This window comes from Homalodisca vitripennis, chromosome 3, assembly GCF_021130785.1.
Source record: "Homalodisca vitripennis isolate AUS2020 chromosome 3, UT_GWSS_2.1, whole genome shotgun sequence".
NCBI classification, from domain to species: Eukaryota; Metazoa; Arthropoda; class Insecta; order Hemiptera; family Cicadellidae; genus Homalodisca; species Homalodisca vitripennis.
The window spans coordinates 184,230,975-184,248,711 of NC_060209.1; the positions used below are offsets into that span (position 1 = coordinate 184,230,975).

General features: G+C 33.0%; 2 protein-coding genes across 3 annotated transcripts in view; both read left to right on the forward strand.

The window, feature by feature from the left end:
- Positions 1–4,076, forward strand: part of LOC124357843 (protein mesh) — a 51,645-nt gene extending 47,569 nt beyond the window's left edge. Inside the window, exons 21-22 of the mRNA XM_046809917.1 lie at positions 1,555–1,702; positions 3,556–4,076. Coding sequence (XP_046665873.1) covers positions 1,555–1,702; positions 3,556–3,640 — 233 coding nt within the window. The 3' untranslated portion in view covers positions 3,641–4,076. The remainder of the gene's footprint in view (positions 1–1,554; positions 1,703–3,555) is intronic.
- A 5,441-nt stretch (positions 4,077–9,517) lies between these two features.
- LOC124357846 (TBC domain-containing protein kinase-like protein) overlaps positions 9,518–17,737 on the forward strand; it is a 38,177-nt gene continuing 29,957 nt past the window's right edge. Inside the window, exons 1-2 of one of the 2 annotated variants that reach the window (XM_046809922.1) lie at positions 9,518–9,572; positions 16,834–17,071. In XM_046809922.1, coding sequence (XP_046665878.1) covers positions 16,876–17,071 — 196 coding nt within the window. In that variant the 5' untranslated portion in view covers positions 9,518–9,572; positions 16,834–16,875. Of the gene's footprint in view, positions 9,585–16,833; positions 17,072–17,737 lie in introns of both variants that reach the window. The other variant, XM_046809921.1, reaches the window with a different exon arrangement.

Here is a 17,737-nt window from a genome sequence, read left to right on the forward strand (position 1 = left end):
TATGAAGCCCGGTTAAACTTCCTGGAAAAGAGCACACAGAACAATCATGAACAATGTGCTTTATTGTCTGAGAACTATTCCAAAGTCATGTGATGGATTGAGATTCATTCAGCATCTGGATTTTCATGCATTCCATCCAGTTCAAATCAGATCACAAAGATCCATTCCTTCTGAGAAAGTTGGTACCTCCCAATCTGGTCATTGGATCGGAATTCAGAATCTTGTTCCATCCTTCGAACAAATCCCATAAGAGATCAGTTGTATTTTGGTAAAAAAACTGCAAAGTTGTAGGTTGGGGTGGTTTACGGCACCGTAATCGAGTTTTGGCCGGAGGCAGATTCTGCAAGATGGGCAAGTTAGGAGTGGAAGTGATTTTTTGTAAGGCAAAATAAATTCTGTACTACCTAACCTTATCAAACCTCATTACTTTGGAGATCTCTAATTTAAATTTAATTTTTAGTAATGTTCTTAAAAAATAAAAAGTTGTTTTGACTTTTAGATTATGTCCTAGGAGTTTTGTTTAGTTCTTAAACATATGTGACCAATGACATTACTATCATCTAAGTTATCCCCTCACACTGTGTTGAAACATTGCTAGCACAATTAAAATTTGAGAATTTTGAGTTCGTTCAATCGATTTTAATTTAAAAGAACAATTTTTAAATGTGTTATGGACCGGAATATTTAAATGATGGTAATTTGACATGTTGTTCATGTATATAATGCAAAATCTGTAACTTCAAAAGAGGTTATATCTGGTGGGTTAAGTAATCTCTGGTTCAAATTTAAATCTGTTTTTGCATGTGATAATCATGTTAGCTCTCCAGCTGAATAATCTGGACCGCAAAACCAATGTTTCCTGGATGTTAAGGCAACCTAATAGATGTACAGATGCAACATTATTGGACATCAGCTGAATTGTGTTAAAAACCAAGTAGGATGGGTTGAACGAGTATGTTTTCTCTCTTTCTTAGTGTCTTTTTCAAGGTTTATTGCTCTTCAACTTGGCAAGCTAGTACGCCTTGAACCCATCTTGGTTCAAGGGCGTATATAAGGGGGGAGAGGGAGGGGGCTCAAGCCTCCCCCAAAATTTTGAAAGACAAACGTTAAAATAGCACCCAGCAGTTTGTTGTAAGCTAGAACACATGTATGAGGTCTTAAAGATCAATACTTTCCTTGGAGAAATTTCTTGAACTCCTATTTTTGGAGGTTATTTTATACTTCTTAACCATCCAGTGTCAGTTCCACCTGATGTACGCCACTGTCTTGGTTAAGTTATCATGAGCAATTGCTTCCAACCGTCCTCCAGGATAACACAAGCCAGCATGTATTTTCTTCATTGACATGCAAAAATCCATCATTACATGTTATTTTACCCCTCTCTCAAGAAGTTAAACAAATAAATTTACTTTGCAGTCGAAAGGCCATCTTCCTATATGTCAATCAGTACATACTGCACTGATGTAAGGACTCCTTCATTTTTTAAATAATCACCTGTCCGACATGGCCGAACAATTAAACTGATTGGTGATTTGTTGATGTCTGAACCAACAGGAGAAGAGGAGTACTCGATGAGGTCACTGTTCCTCACGTGGACGTTGATCATCATCGTGATCGGAGGGCTGTTGTTGGCTCTGATCTGTTGTGCTCACCGCTACTTCATCCACCGCCAGAAGCAGACAGTCAACGTCATGGCTACAAGGTACTTAATGAATATTTCATAAAGCTTTAACTTTTTTCTTTATTAAACAAGATCCTTTATTTTTTAAATTTTATACAATAATATTCCTGAGCAATGCTCAGTTTGAAGTAGGACACACCGAAACAGCACTCTGGTACCTTTCTCTGAAAAAATAAGCATTTTTGATTATGCGTGGAGAACTTTATGCACCTCAGAAATACCTTTGTTTTTAAACCTAATATTTTCAAAATCCGGAGAAACCTCGTACTTCCCTTTCTTCTAAAGGGTATTCCATACCGTCCAGAGCCCAGACAGTTCCTCCACCACTAGTTATAGAAATTGAGCACTGCTTTCATGTATTAAAATACTTTGTTTTCAACTTATAGATAGATTACAACTGGCACAAATGAATAATGGTTTGTGTATGGTGGTCATTAAAAATATGTCATTTAAACAAATAAATAATAAGTCTATATATAAAAGTTCTGTTAATTATAAAAATTATTATCATTTTTAGAAATATTTCTATTTGATAAGATTTTGTTTTAAGTCCTATATAAAGCAAAAGTGAACAATTATTTGGATGTTGACATGACACATACAAGCCTTTACTCTCAAGATACAGCTCTTAAAAAATAAAAAAAAATCAGCATAGCATATTCTATATTTCAAATTTATTTTTCGTGTTAGTGTAGTGTACAGGATATTTTAAGAGGTTAAGGAGTCAAGAATTTGACATTTTTCTGATGACACAAATAGGTTTCACGACACAATTTCTTAACAAAATACATTCCACAAATTTTCCAAACAAGGGATCTAGCTTCAGGGTAAATGTATTCTTCTTCCTCTACAGCCCTGATGCATTTTACCACTTAACACTTTAAAAATAAAATATTTGTGTTTCTTTTATTATTAGCACACAACTATTGATCTTTCACATAGTTTTTAGCTCACTCCGGTGCAGGTCTTTTCGATTAAGTGAAATTCCCATGGTAACTTTACATTTATTTCTAAATCAAAGTAGCCATATGGCTAACTACTTATTTACTACCTATTAACTAAGTGATTTCTTAATTGATTGGAAGAACCATATCAATATAACTTCAATTAAGTGTACAAGACTGAACTTATTCTTGAGTAAAAATGGTATCTTGATAAAACTGTAGCCTCTGACAAACCCTAATTCGTTATACCAGGTGTCCCTAAAGTCTCCTATTAACTTTTGAACAAAATATATATCACCCAATATCCATTCTTGGGATTGTTATAAGACTATCATGGTTTTTGGGATGAATGAGAACTTCAGCAGCGCCAAACCTTTGTAGTACTTGATAATATTATTTTTGATACTTCATTAAACTTGTTTAAACTTGACTTCGATATTATTTTACCTACAGTTCTCCCCCAATCAAATAGTTTGTTGGTAAAAGTATTGATTTATAGTATATTTTTTAAAATTAAAACTTTGACAAACCACCATTTTGTACCAGATTGAGATAGTGACCTCTGAATTACTGCATCATTCTTCTTTTAGAAGGGCCTTTGGGGATTTACATATTATCTCAAATACCCGTTATGGTTATGGACCTTATCATTTTAACTTAGTCCATAACTTAGTCTTCCATTTAGTAATGAGTTCATAGTTCTCATATACCACAAAAACCACGATTTTTAATTTCATAACAATCCCTCCAGTATAAATATAAATAGTATATTTCTGTTCCAACATTAATAGGAGAGGTGATACTTTTTTATACCTGCCTGGTTATATTGATAAAACCGTATTTTTTATAATACAGAACATTGGCTTTTTTAGCAATTTAAAAAAACACATTGTTCTTGTATTTAAAATCTATTTATGACAATCTGTGCAGAACAAGACCAGTAGAACTTTCAAGAGGAGGGAGAAACAACGAGGAAATACGAGAACTAACTTCACCAGATACAGAAATACACTGACGGCAATTCTAGGACAAAGAGTGCTCTTTGTTACAACTCGATTCCAATGCAACTAAAAGACGGCATAACTACATTTAAGATTGCATTTATTTGAATTTTTACGTATCTACAATTTAAGCTAATTTTCATCTAAAAGATGAGACAGTGTGTTCATCCCAACATAAGTGGAAAGTACAATAGAAATAATTTTGTAAATATTTATACTGTTTTGTATACATTAGTATTTATGTTATACTTTTTTAATTAAGTTAGTGTCATGTTAAATGTTTTGTAGAGAATGAAAGAGTTTAAAAAATATAGTAAAAAATTGTATAAGTTTCAATGTATAGTATTTATAACCATATACAATGTATGTATAATGACGTGTTCATGTAAACTAGATTTACAATTATTTATGTGACTTCTTTGGTGTGTCAATAAAATGTTTCATTTTTTAGATGTTTTTTCACTTATTTAGATTGCTACAGTTATACAATAAAGGTGGGTTCACAATGGTACAATGTTGCTATTACGGTCCTTCCGCCTTGTGTCATTTGGAATCATGACATGGTTCAATGCAGTGGTGTAACTAAGTGGGGATGAGGGAGATAGAACACCTCCCCCTAAGCCCAAACAAAAATTAAAAAAAAATAATTTATAACAACAATCTAACTTGTTTGGAATACAGCAGTTACATGTTTTATTTTGAATAATGCCTATCTAAATTATTTAGATTTTTTTTCCTTACCCTCGGTATGGTGTGCCCTTTAATCAGATTCGTCCCCCTCAAAGCCATTCCTAGTTACGCCACTAGTTAATACATATCAGTAGTGGAACATAGTGTGTAATTTTCACACAATGTGTTGCAGGGCCGTGCGCAGAATTTTATTTAGGGGGGGGTTCTATACTTATTTTATGAAATAAAAAAGAAGAAACTTAAATAAGTAACTTAATAGATTAAAAATTAATACGTAGGGAAAACGCACGCTCCGTCGCTCTATCGCTCTGGTCCGCGCATGCGCGCTCCGTTTTTGGTCCCGCGCGACCAATTGTGTAGCGCGTCGGAGCTCCAATTTTTAAACAGTATATAACACAAATCAGGCGGAAAGCGCGCGCAATCAAACGATTGGAAATATTTGCGCGCGCATGCGCGTAAACTGACGGCGCAATAGAGCACAATTAAACTGATATATGGAAACAATATGATATATCCCAATCTTCAAGGGGGGGGGGTTTGAACCCCCAAAACCCCCCCCCCATGCGCACTGGCCTGATGTGTTGTACTCTGGTTATGCTTTCTGCCAAACAGGTTGTACTTCACCATTGCCTGCACTTACAAGTAGGTTATGCGTACGGGCCTGTCTCAAGACCTTGTGGTTGAATGAATTTTATCCATACTTAACATAAATATGATCTGGAATAACAGTCAGGATGGTTTTCCAAAATGTATATGGTATTTTAATACATTTACATGTCATACATTCCAAATACTGTAACGTGGTTACATGTGTTTCGACGTTAAAACATTGTTTTCGTTTTCAGGCTTGTGTCAAAGAACAGGTTAGTCTGCCAGGTGGCTTTGTCATTAAAATACACGCACACGAACATGAAACAATAAGAATAAACAAACACATTTATAACGGATAGGCCTATCATCACTGAATGGTAACAAGAACCGCATAAGGTATAACGACAGTGGCCAGCAGTTGACTCATTTTCTGTTTTTCAACCACCTTTGAGCCAAGGGGTTAGAGCTCCAGACCCAAAAATTATTTCCACTAAACTCCTTATATACTTTATGAAAGCATTAATTTAAACAAAACTAGTCATAGGACATTCTATGGAGCACCTATTAACTGAGAGTAGTTCAAGAGCCTGTTCGGAAAAGGGGATCCATAAACTCAACTAAAATAGCATGGGCAATGTATTTTGAGTAAAAGGGACGAATTTAAGATTCATAAACAATTTACATAACAACCTGTACGACTTATAAAATGCATAGATTTAAATCAAATCTGATATGTACGTTGTACAGAAGGGACTATAACCAAGAGTTTTGGGGGCATACTGTTCAGACCAAACTATTTTCCATAATACTATCATAGATATCTCGTAAATCTATAAAATGTTATACAAATTAATTGTCATAAACGCTTTGTGAAACACATAAAAATACATTTTGCACATAGTTCTTCTATGATAAAGGTATTATTTTATCGTGTAGAAGTAGGAACTTGCCAAATACCAGAGTTTGTAAAAGTAGGATGTAACCATATGCTGATACCTCTCAGTGGTTAGAACTGTTATTAGCTGGAAACTTTTTAAGTTCAAGAGTTCTTTGAGTCTGAGAAGTTCCAAAAGCTGAATGTTCCAGGGATCAGGTGCTTTTAGATATAGCCTAATCCTTAAAAGTCCATTGAGTATAATTTTATGAATGAATGGTCGACTTTTCGTATATCAAAAATTATTGTGTATAACAATTTATTGGTAAGCCTGCAATTAATTAAATTTCTACATAAAACAATTACAGTACTTTTTACATGCAAATTTATTCATATATGAGACGAGTATTATATACTGATTCAAACGATGTGTGCTTGTTTTTAAAGTGGTGGATGAAACATACAAGTTTAATTTTTGTCCACTTCACTATTATTTGTTATTATTATGGAAATAAACGATATTGCGTTAGAACAACTCGCACCAAAGTAGTCCAGTAACATATAAGCGATGTTGCCATATCGCTACTGATCACCAATTAATTGTTCCCGCTATGTTGTACTAATGGGCCAACAGATCAGAGCGCGCGGTCGAGGCTCTACTAGCCATCCACAAAACATTGACCTCACCTACGTGCTGTCGTTCTGTGATTAATTTAAAAGAGCTGAACTATCGGAACACCTTTTATTTAAATATAATTACGAGACAACTGAATATTCTAGTTCTTGCCTTTCGTGTCACAAAAATACCGAAGGATGGGCTCTAAGGGAAAGCCTAATGTTCTTGGAAAAGACGCCCCTCCCCCCCCCCACCGACCACCCCTCACATGGTCGGCCGGCCTGCGCGCGCAGATACCTTGGCCCATCTGTAGCAATAGCTACTACTGTCTGTTTGATTTACTCTGTTTCTACAAAACATAATTATAAATGAAAATAAAACTTACATGTATTTGTTTATGATAACAACTGACGATGCTTGTTTGTTGCAACGGAAGAGAGACTGATGAGCACCAATCGCCGTTGGTTTATTTTGGTGCTGCCTGTTCCAGATGAAAATCAATTATTTGGAGTGAGATACGCGTATAAAACAGTGTCATTAGGCAGCGATTGCTTAGTTTTCACAATTATTATTTTATTATAGCACAAATTATTAGTTTTATATATATATGTATATAATACAGTACTTAATAAATAAATTTAAATTGACGCCATATGATACCGGAAGTATCGAATGAGGGGTTTTTCTGGAATATCCATACAACCACGGACCATTTTATATACGGTATATGCGGAGAGGTCTAGCATAAAAGTGGACAACCAAATCAATGACAACGCTTTTAGATCGAAGTAGGCTTTTTTAGCCTGTATGTATTTATATTTTCTTGATTGGGGCAATAAGCCAAACTTAAGGGTGGTAATAGATTCATATGATTGGCCTCTCATATTGCCTAGCCACACTGTGGCCATGTTTTCTGCCTCAGGTCGGTCAGGTACTTGATTTATGACCACGCCTAGTTCCAACGAGAGATAGATGTGGCCACATCTGTGGCTTCGCGATCGCAAAGGGTTAACAATGGCATCGGAAATATAACTCGTTCGAATCAGAAATGATCATCCACACTCATAACAAAAATAACCGCCAGGAGCAAATTGTTTAACTTCACAAAGCCTGTTACGGGAAGAATGGGTGTATTCCTAGTAAATAATAATTACAATGTTAAATTTAATTCATAAAAATGAGGTCAATTGAAGATTAAAATGGATTACAACTCTAGTACATACAAGTAAACAAAAGAGTCTTTCATATTTTCCATACCGCACCTGTGCAGCCAATAAAAAGATAATTAAAAAATATATTATGAACATATTTGTAGTAAAAGTCCAAAAATAAATATACATTTGTTAATTTCATATCAAGATTTAAGTAATTTATTATCAAACGACTATTAAGTATTTAGAACTCTGAGTTTGAAACCATTGTAAATGGCACAGATTTATAAGTAAATGTTTAAAACATTTAAGATTTCCGACTTTAGGAATCTAAGTTTTATGGGGATTCTAATCTCAAATTGGATTATAATCACATGGCGAAAACTTGAAACAGTTGTAAAAAGCGTTTCCTTCTCTCTAAGCGAAATTTGAAAAGAAAGAGCTACTCGGTATTAATCTCCCTGTTGTTACAGTTACCAGATTATTCAACAAAAACATGATACCACTACTAGTGTGTGTAGTAGATGTATAAAGTACTGAAAACGAACTTGAAATATTTAAAGGAAATTGATTATGACATGCAATAATTTCAATCGAGTTAAAGTGAAAATTATAGAAATCCTTCAGACTAGAAGTGCAAATTAATGTCCCTTGTTTTAATGTGTACACCAGTTTTGTATTAATTTGGGAGGACATCGTATATAAAACTGTAGGGGGTGCAAGTATTACCAAGAGAAAAATTAAAGAGCGATTCCAACATAATGCTTCATCTATATTGAAAGATGATGATGACCTTACCGATAATTTAACGTCTTATCTATCCAATCTATTTAGGATTGGAATCTACTCTCATCTTGAGGTGTAAAAATAATAATACACGGGTTAAATGAAGCATAAATCAATGTATGGTGTACTCAACAAAAACAAGAGACTGCGTACAGAAAAAGTTGCACGTCCGTATATATATATATATATATATATATATATATATATATATATATATATATATATATATATATATATATATATATATATATATCCGGACGTGCAACTTTTATATACATTGATTTGTATTTACCCTGTGTATAAATTCTTGTACGTATGAAGGTTACGTGTTTAACCTCATAACATAATACGATGGCCAATGTTTGAAACCCGTTTTTCCTTTTGGCTTTTCAATTGTGATCTTTACTTCACCAAGGTTGGAAGTGTAGAACTATAAACAAAACAGCAAACTTCTCTATTATATGACTAATTCTGAACATTAATATTTCTGTACCAACGATCAACTTATCGCCTTTATTATAGTCACTATTTTCTAAGCCTAGGAATTTTAAAAACTAGTATAAAATTCATAATTATTCCTAGATCCTTGAAAAAAATTATAGATCCTTTTAATTTTACTAACGATGTAAATTAAGAACATCTTAAAACAAACTATTATCTTTTGCATCCAGATGTAAACATTTTAAACCTGGCGTAAACATCAAGGTAGCTGTAGTAAACATCAGCTTTGACTATTCATATAACTCGAGTTAGATGGTTTGGCATATGAAACAAGTTAATAAACGCAATATTTGTCCCTCCCCTAGGATCCCTCCCGGGATATATATATATATATGTGTGTGTGTGTGTGTGTGTGTGTGTGTGTGTGTGTGTGTGTGTGTGTGTGTGTGTGTGTGTGTGTGTGTGTGTGTGTGTGTGTGTGTGTGTGTGTGTGTGTGTGTGTGAAAGTAGAAATTATTCATAAAATACCAATAAATACCGTGATCTCTCCAAGCCCAAGTTATGCAAACTAATAACATTAATTCGAGTTACTGTAGTGATCTAAGCTCTTCTTGGAATAATAAGTTTCAAATAATTTCGCATTATACTTCTAACATATTTGATGTGATAAAGAGCTCATCGTATGTTTTGACTTTATTTCGTGGGGGCGTGTTCGCATATTTCGTTGTCGGTGTTGGCGCTGTCATGTTAACAGTTAACTTAAACGTAAACTGTCCGAGGTCCGGGGTCCGGTACTGGTCAGTGTTGGTGTATGTGATGATTATGTTAACTTATATTACTAACTAATTATTAAACCTTACACTTTTTACTTATCAATAAACTCAGTTGTACAATTATTTCAATTACTACTTGAATACAGCTAATGGTTAAATATCGGAGGTGTTGGTAGAATGGCCATAGGCCTAGTACAGCACCAATCCTTTTCTGTCTGTTTTTCTATTGATTGTGTGGCGAATAAATGATAAAGCAATGATTTATTCTACAAATATTTTTACTTAAGTGTTATTTTCTCACATAGGCCTATGCTTGCTTTTAGTTTCATCTGTTGAATTAACCATATAACAAAACAGTAAAATTGAAATTATTGGCCAGATTGGCAAATTACTTACCTATTAACCTATTGCAATATTCCTTCTGAACAAAACAGTAAAAGGTTTAAGGCTGTGAAATTAACAATTAACAGTTCTATAACATTAGAAGTGGAACTACTTTTATAATACAAAGCAGCATTTCCCTGTTCTGTATGTACATTTTGAGGATCTTGTGGACGTGGATTAGCATTGTACTTAATGTTTCTGAAAAGCTGTTCAACCTTCCTTGGATATATAATAGTACAAAAATTGTAAATTAAGGGAGGGTTTGGCTTGTAATAACTACAGTATTGTTTATTACAACAACCTTCTTAGAGTACAATTTTATATCCGGCAATTGGGTTCATACTGGTACTACCCCAAGCTGATGGCAACGAGCGAAAAACGGGTAGGGTACGATAAGCGGACCCGGTTATTTATATCGAAGAATGTAATCATCGATACCTTATATACGCATCTCAAATCCTAGACTATTAATCGATATAAAAGTATATATAGTCCTCAATAGCAATCATATGTTTTAAATTAAAATATGAATTTAATATTTACAGTGATCGAACAAATTATTATAACCAAAGTTAGGAAATCTGAAGACGACCATACTAATTGCTCCTCTCACAGTTACAGATGTTTCCTTCCCACAAATTTCACATAATGGGGTTTTCAGTACGAGTCCAACATGTTGAAGCCACGAAACACATGTCTTATCTTTCAAAGCAACTTCGTGTAGTTTTCTAAAATTGAGTGCCATTTTTAATAATAAAAAATGTTACTTATCTAAAATTGAAATATTACTTTACGTGTATTATTTGAAAGTGTTTACAGCTGTTGATATAGATTATTTAAGTTAATTGTTCAAAATAATGAAATCAGTATAGATTGATTATATCGATGGTTATGATTAAGTAATATCTAATATCGGTTGTCAATTTCGATATAAAAAACCGGGTCCGCTTATCGTACCCTACCCCGAAAAACATCCCTCAAGGCAGTACCTACCACTAAAAGATAAAAATGTAGAGTACCGGTATCTGAGCATGAGCCTACTGACATGCCTGTGAGCAGGGAATCACAATTTGACATTGTAAACAAATGTAAATTATTCATTTAATCACCTAGGCTACTAGGCTGCAGTATAATAAGCAGCCACCAACACAATCGGATGATGAAATATTGAATGATTTGAATCATCGATTTTCATGACCATCCAAAGGATTAAAAAGAAAGATGTCCGACCAAATGACGTTAATAGATATTTCAAAGAACAGTATGGTTTTGCTAGTTTTCAATCTTAGACATTAATGTATAAATAATAATATAATCTGCAGTTTAAAATACTGTATATACTTTACAAATTAAAATATAATATATAATTACAACTAAACAATAACATTTGGGTAGGGTACGATAAGCGGACCCGGTTTTTTATATCGAATAATATAATCATCGATACCTAATATTCGCATATTGACTCATAGACTATCAATCAATATAAAAGTAATAACAATCATATGTTTTAAATTAAAATGTGAATTTAATGATGTAAAAAATAATAAATGAACATAACCAAAATCAGGGAAACTCATAACTTTAACTAAATGAAACAGAACGAGAACAATCAAACAGCAAAACCATAAATAATTAAGAAACGATAACAAACATTGGGAATAGAAAATAAATTAGAACAAAAAAATAATTAGAATAGGAAACGGAAATTTGTCGAACTATCTACATGTCTTCGCTTGGGTAGCAATTTTTTACAGCTTTTAAGAAATGGTTGATTGCGTTCCTCTTCAGAAAACCGTACCTCTCTTCTATATAAATATTCACAGAGGTGATCTGCGAGAAGGTCGGCTGGGATACCACTACTTCTTAGACTACGTTTTACGGCTCTCCACGAACTTTCAACTGTCTTGAGTGTTGGCACCAGTTGCTGGGTTTAAAAAAAAGTTTTCACTATGGTTCACAGCAAAATGGACAAAACCACAATCACTTAATCCAAAATATGCTTTCCACATATCTGTAACTATGGTTGTTCCAGACTGCACATGTTTTAGTACGAGAGGAATGAGAGTTTTTTACATCTCTTTTGTTTGTCAGGACAAATCTCTATCCTATATCTACCCCCACGTTTTTGTCCTTCTGGTATAGTTTCTATTAAACCTAGAATCCAGGTTCCTTCTACCAACCTCCCTTTGTTATTTTTACGTTTACCAATTTTACGTACTCATCAATTTCCACCACCACTCCAGGACCTCCAAGCTTTTCTTCCCTATTAAAACAAACTTATCATCTATCCAAACAAAACACACTTCCCTGCAAAACGACAGCCAGTCAGATATCGTACTTCTAGATGGACTGTGTAAATCAGAACTACACTCAAGAATTAAAAAAATCGTAATTTGTCTGATTTCTGGAAAAGAAGTACATTAATGTCACAATATTGCGCAGTCCGAACTTTGACCCTTCAAAAAAACTATTCTTCAGTGCGTTTTTACTAAAGTTGTGTCCACCTTTACCTTCTTTTTTGCATCTGAAGACGACCATGTTAGCTCCTCTGACAGTTACATTTGTTACCTTTCCACAAATATCACATAATGGATTCTTAGGTACTAACCCAACATGTCTGAAGCCATAAAAAACATGTTTTATCGTCTTTTGAAGCAATTTCGTGAAGCTTCCTAAGATTGACAGCCATTTTTAATACACAATGTTACTTATGTGAAATTTAAAATATTACCTTAATTGTATGTTATTTGAAAGTGTTTACAGCTGTTGATATAGATTATTTAAGTTAATTGTTAAAAATAATTAATCAGTATCGATTGATTATATCAATGGTTATGATTAAGTAATATCGTTTGCCAATTTCGATATAAAAAACCGGGTCCGCTTATTGGACCCTACCCTAACATTTACTTACCTTAAATATTGTATTTAAGGATAAATAATGTCAGTGGTTCAATCGAAACTCATGATTGTAATTTGGAATTTACTAAAAAACACGTTTTTACTTTGAATAAAATTTTGGAACGATGATGTCAAATTGAATGAAGTTTTAGGCTTAAAAATCTTAATATGAAGAAACCATATTTTTATATGTAAAATAAATTAATTTGGTTTTCAAATAGTATGAAAAAAACTGAACTGTATTCAAAGAACTCTTGAACCACGTAGTACTAACTATTACTTAACAGGATATACGTGTTTTATAGCATTTACAAAATGCTCGAATGGATCACCTCCAATAATCATCATTCCACGTCTATACATAAATTCTGCACGATGATCAGCAATGCACTCACTTCTGGGACCAGTTTTTAAAGATTTCTTAGTGGGTCTCCAATTTGATTCAATTGTTTGTGTGTTTGCAGAAGTCAACGGATCTATGAAGTTTGTACTGTGGTTAACAGTAAAATGATCATAACCTTGGGTTTTTAGTCCAAAATGAGCTTTCCATAAGTCAGTAACAATTGTTGTACTACGTTTAACATGTTTCACAATTAATCGGATTAGTGATTCGGCATTATGTTTATTTTCTGGGCATATCTCTAAGTGGAATCTACTACCTCTTCTCTCCCTTTTAGAAATGTCTACGTCAACGTTTATTTCCATCATGCCTTATTATCCATGTACCTTTTACCCAGTCTTCCGTGATTATATTTTCTTTTTCTAACCTTTGCTTTGCCAATTTCAACTACCATTCCTTTGCCACCCAATAATTCCTCTTTTTCAAATTTGTCATCCAACCAAACAAAACATATCTCTCTACAATAAGAGAGCCAGTCTGAAATTTTATTTTTGCATGTAATTATAAACTAGAATTTACCAAAAAGTCATGAGTTGTTTGTTTCCAACTAAAATAGTACATGATTTTTATTATAATAATATTACCAAAATTTGAATGGTTAAAACAAATCTTCTCTAGTGCGTTTTTTAACCACATCATGTTTGTTCTGGCTTTTCTTGCAGTAAAAACGCTATCTGATTCTCACCTATAATCCTGGTTTTTATCTCGTCATTACAAACTGGACACACCACGGATTTAAAGGAGCTTTTCTTGCAACCATTTAAAACACAAACCAATACTTAAAAACTTATTTCTGTGAGGCCTTTTGATAGCAAAGTTCATCAGACACATAAAATAAATGTTTTAAGTATTGGTTTGTGTGTTTTAAATGTAATTAAGTGTTTTAAATGGTTGCAAGATAGTTGCCAATACAAGCTCCATCTTCAACATTTAAAACACTGTTCAGTACTAATGAAAACATTTTGAGCCAATACTTGCATATTCATTCATAGCCATCTTGTTGTTGTCACTAGCTTTCTTCAATATAAACAAAATAATAACTGCTGGCAATGATGTCAATAGTATCAGCTGATAATGACGTCACTAGCAACAGCTGGTAATAACGTCATCTGTCTAAATAAAGCTCGGAATGATAAAATATAAACATCTTTAGGTCCAATGTCGTATTCAATAATATGGATATTTAAAATTGATAATCAACATCCAATTGTGTTTGGTGGCCACTTATTATATTGTAGCCACCTACTATTTGGCAACATAAATCCTACCAGTGTGGAATAAAACAAATTTGAAAATAATGCAAACAAATTCAACTGTAATTTTCTACAGCCATGATAAAACATAACCATAACTTTCATTAATTGATCTAGTGTTAGCAAAGCCTATTGCTGGAAAGATTTCGGTACTTTCAGATTAAATGGTCACTACCTATTTAGAGCATGCTGCATCTGTAATAGTTAGATGAATTTACTGTAAATATTGTAGAATGTGTTTTTCTTCACTTTAAGATAATTATCAAGATCGAGGTTCAGTTATGGCCAATGACACGCATTGTCAGTCAGTCAAGGTCAGCTGCAGTATTATAAGTGGCCACAATGCCATTCAACAACTATTGTTTAGACATATCTAAACTATCGATATAAAAAAACATTTGACCTATAGATATTCATAATTAATAATTGCTATCGGTTTTATTTACAAAATAATAATATCATTTGCGTAGTGAGTAATGACATCGACAAGAACAATGACGTTGAAAAGGCCCCCTTTTTTTTGTCGAAATGTATTTTTATTTGAAAGATTTAACAAAGTTTCAAATAGCTACAAGATAATGATCTTGCTCTTTTAAATCCGAAGTGTCCAGTTTGTAAGTAAAAGTAGTGAGGAGATGAAAACTAGAATTAAAGGTGGAAATCAATAGTGATTCGTTGCAGTCAAAACAAACACAGCGTTACAAAAAACACACTCATTGAGAAGACTTTTAGAACAATCTAAATTTAGTTTAGTGAATATATTAATAATCATGTAAGCTACTGTTTTAGTTGGAACAAAATGAACTATTACCTCACAAATGAATGTAGTTTGACGGCATCAGTACATGCAGAAATATTTATTGTGAATTGAATACCATTTTGTAGAGAGGTTTGTTTTGTATGGTTAGATGACAAGTTTGAAAATGTCACCTAAAGGGTTGTATTTTTTATCATATAATTAAAAGTTTATTTGTTGCTGCTTATTTAATATTTGTTACTTTACTTTTAGCTCTTATGTTATATTTTATTATTGTTGTTTTATATAATTTCTGTGGTGATTGTTACTATAAATAATTGACTAATGATCAGATATCATTGTTTATTGTGACATATTATTGTAGCTGTTCCACTTTATATCATATTATACAATTGATACATCTAATAGCGTCATATAAGAATATAAAACAATATCCTATGGAACAATAACAATATTAAAATAATAACACTAAAAGTATACTAATTGTAAATATTCATTAATTGAGTACAAAGACACTGATAAAAACCCGTTAGAATCTCGTATTGCTAACGGCTCTTGACAGGCCCCAGTGGCCGTCATTGTGAGACACGACTTCTCGTAATAGTGAGATTAACTCAATATGAAACATGACACTTAAAGGCTAGTCTGTGTAACATTGCATTGTATTAACAGTGTATTTGGGAAAGTCTTAACCTCAAGGTGGTCGTACCTTTGTTTTGTTATACTCACTTCCTTGTATCAGCTTGATGATGAGGATGGCTATGTGAATCATGGCTACATTCTTATCATTCGAGCAATAATATCTAGGCCCAATATTCTTCAAGATTCAAGATTCAAACATTCTTTATTCATATTATGTACAAAGGTACAATAAATAGCATCAAATTACAAATGGTCAAGACTTAATACTAGATAGGACTTTAATATAGATTTTATTTATATTAAAATATATTATGTTATACCAAACATAGAATGGCCCCCTCCTAGATTCCTTACAACAGTTAGGTCAGAATTGCTTAATTCTAGCTGAGAAAATATTCATCTAGCGAATAAAGAGATAAATTTATTAAATAATCTTTTGGTTTAGATTTGAATTTGCATAAATTATTTTCCAGTAAAATATGCCTTGGTAGCATATACAAAAACTTTGTTCCCATATATTTAGTTTTTTTCTTAAAAAAATCTAAATGATGTGTTTCAACCTGTCTATTTAATCGAGTGTTGTGAATATGATTATTTACAGATAAAATCGGGTCAAAGTTCTGTTTTACGTAAGTCATAGTTTCTAAAATATAGAGCCCATATACAGTTAATATTTTTAGATTAGCAAAAAAGATGTTTGACTGAGTCTTCTCTTTTTAATTTGCACATAATTCTTAATGATTTCTTTTGTTGTATTAAAATTCTATCTAAATTTCCCTTTTTTGTTGCTCCATATATGCTTATCCCATAAGCAAGATGTGAGTGAACTAAAGAAAAATATATTATTTTTAATGTTATAGTAATGTTATTGACCTTGGTTATAGTAAATGGTGTTTTCAAACCCACATGACACCAATGAAACATAAGTTTGCCATTGTTTTTCAGGTTTTAAAGACTGCCCAAGTATGAAGTTTCTATAATCAGACAATGAGTGAAACTCAGGTCGCACCCCAGTTTGTGGGGTCGACGTTCTTTGCCATGCGACACTCGGGAGAGTTGTGCGGCAGCAACGGTCTCCCCTTGACACCGAACTCCATAACCATCCTTGGCCGATCCCAGTACCTCAAGACCCTGACACATCCGAATTTGTGCTCGTATTTGGATGTCATCCGAGGAAAACATGGTACGGTTATTTCTTTGATGAGAAAATGTTTAGATAAGTAAAAAGTTGTTTTAACCCTTCGTACGCTGAAAGCAAGTTGTATAAAGTTGCTCTAATGCTCAATAAAAAAAATAATAATTTTTAATTTTTTCAAAGTTATATTTTTTTAGGTTTATTGGTCTTGCAACTGATGAAAACACATGATAGGTTTTGTATTGCTTTTATTTTATTTACATATGAGTACACATACATGTAAATATACACGGCAGTATATAAAGCAAACAAAAGCTTCCGTTGTGATTGGTCTCAGTTGTTTTGATGAGTCACGCTTCATACTGCGTCATATTAGAACACCAAATATTCACTCTCAAACATTCTGGCGGCAATTTGTAGAACTAACGTAAATATATTGCGTTGTCAGGGGATTCCACAATCTATTCCGCTTAGAACATTTTAAGTTAGATTTACTCGGCGGAATATTCCGCTTACAGCGTACGAAGGGTTAAGTGTTAAGAATATTAACTTAAACATTAGATTTAACTTAAGATCTTATCTCATTTTATTTAATAACTAGAAACATGTGTAATAGTACTTGTAAATGGCCACCTCACAAGTACAACATTATTGTCCATATTATTGAAAGTAGCAGACTAGTATTTATTGATAATTGATAAGCTTATTAATAAA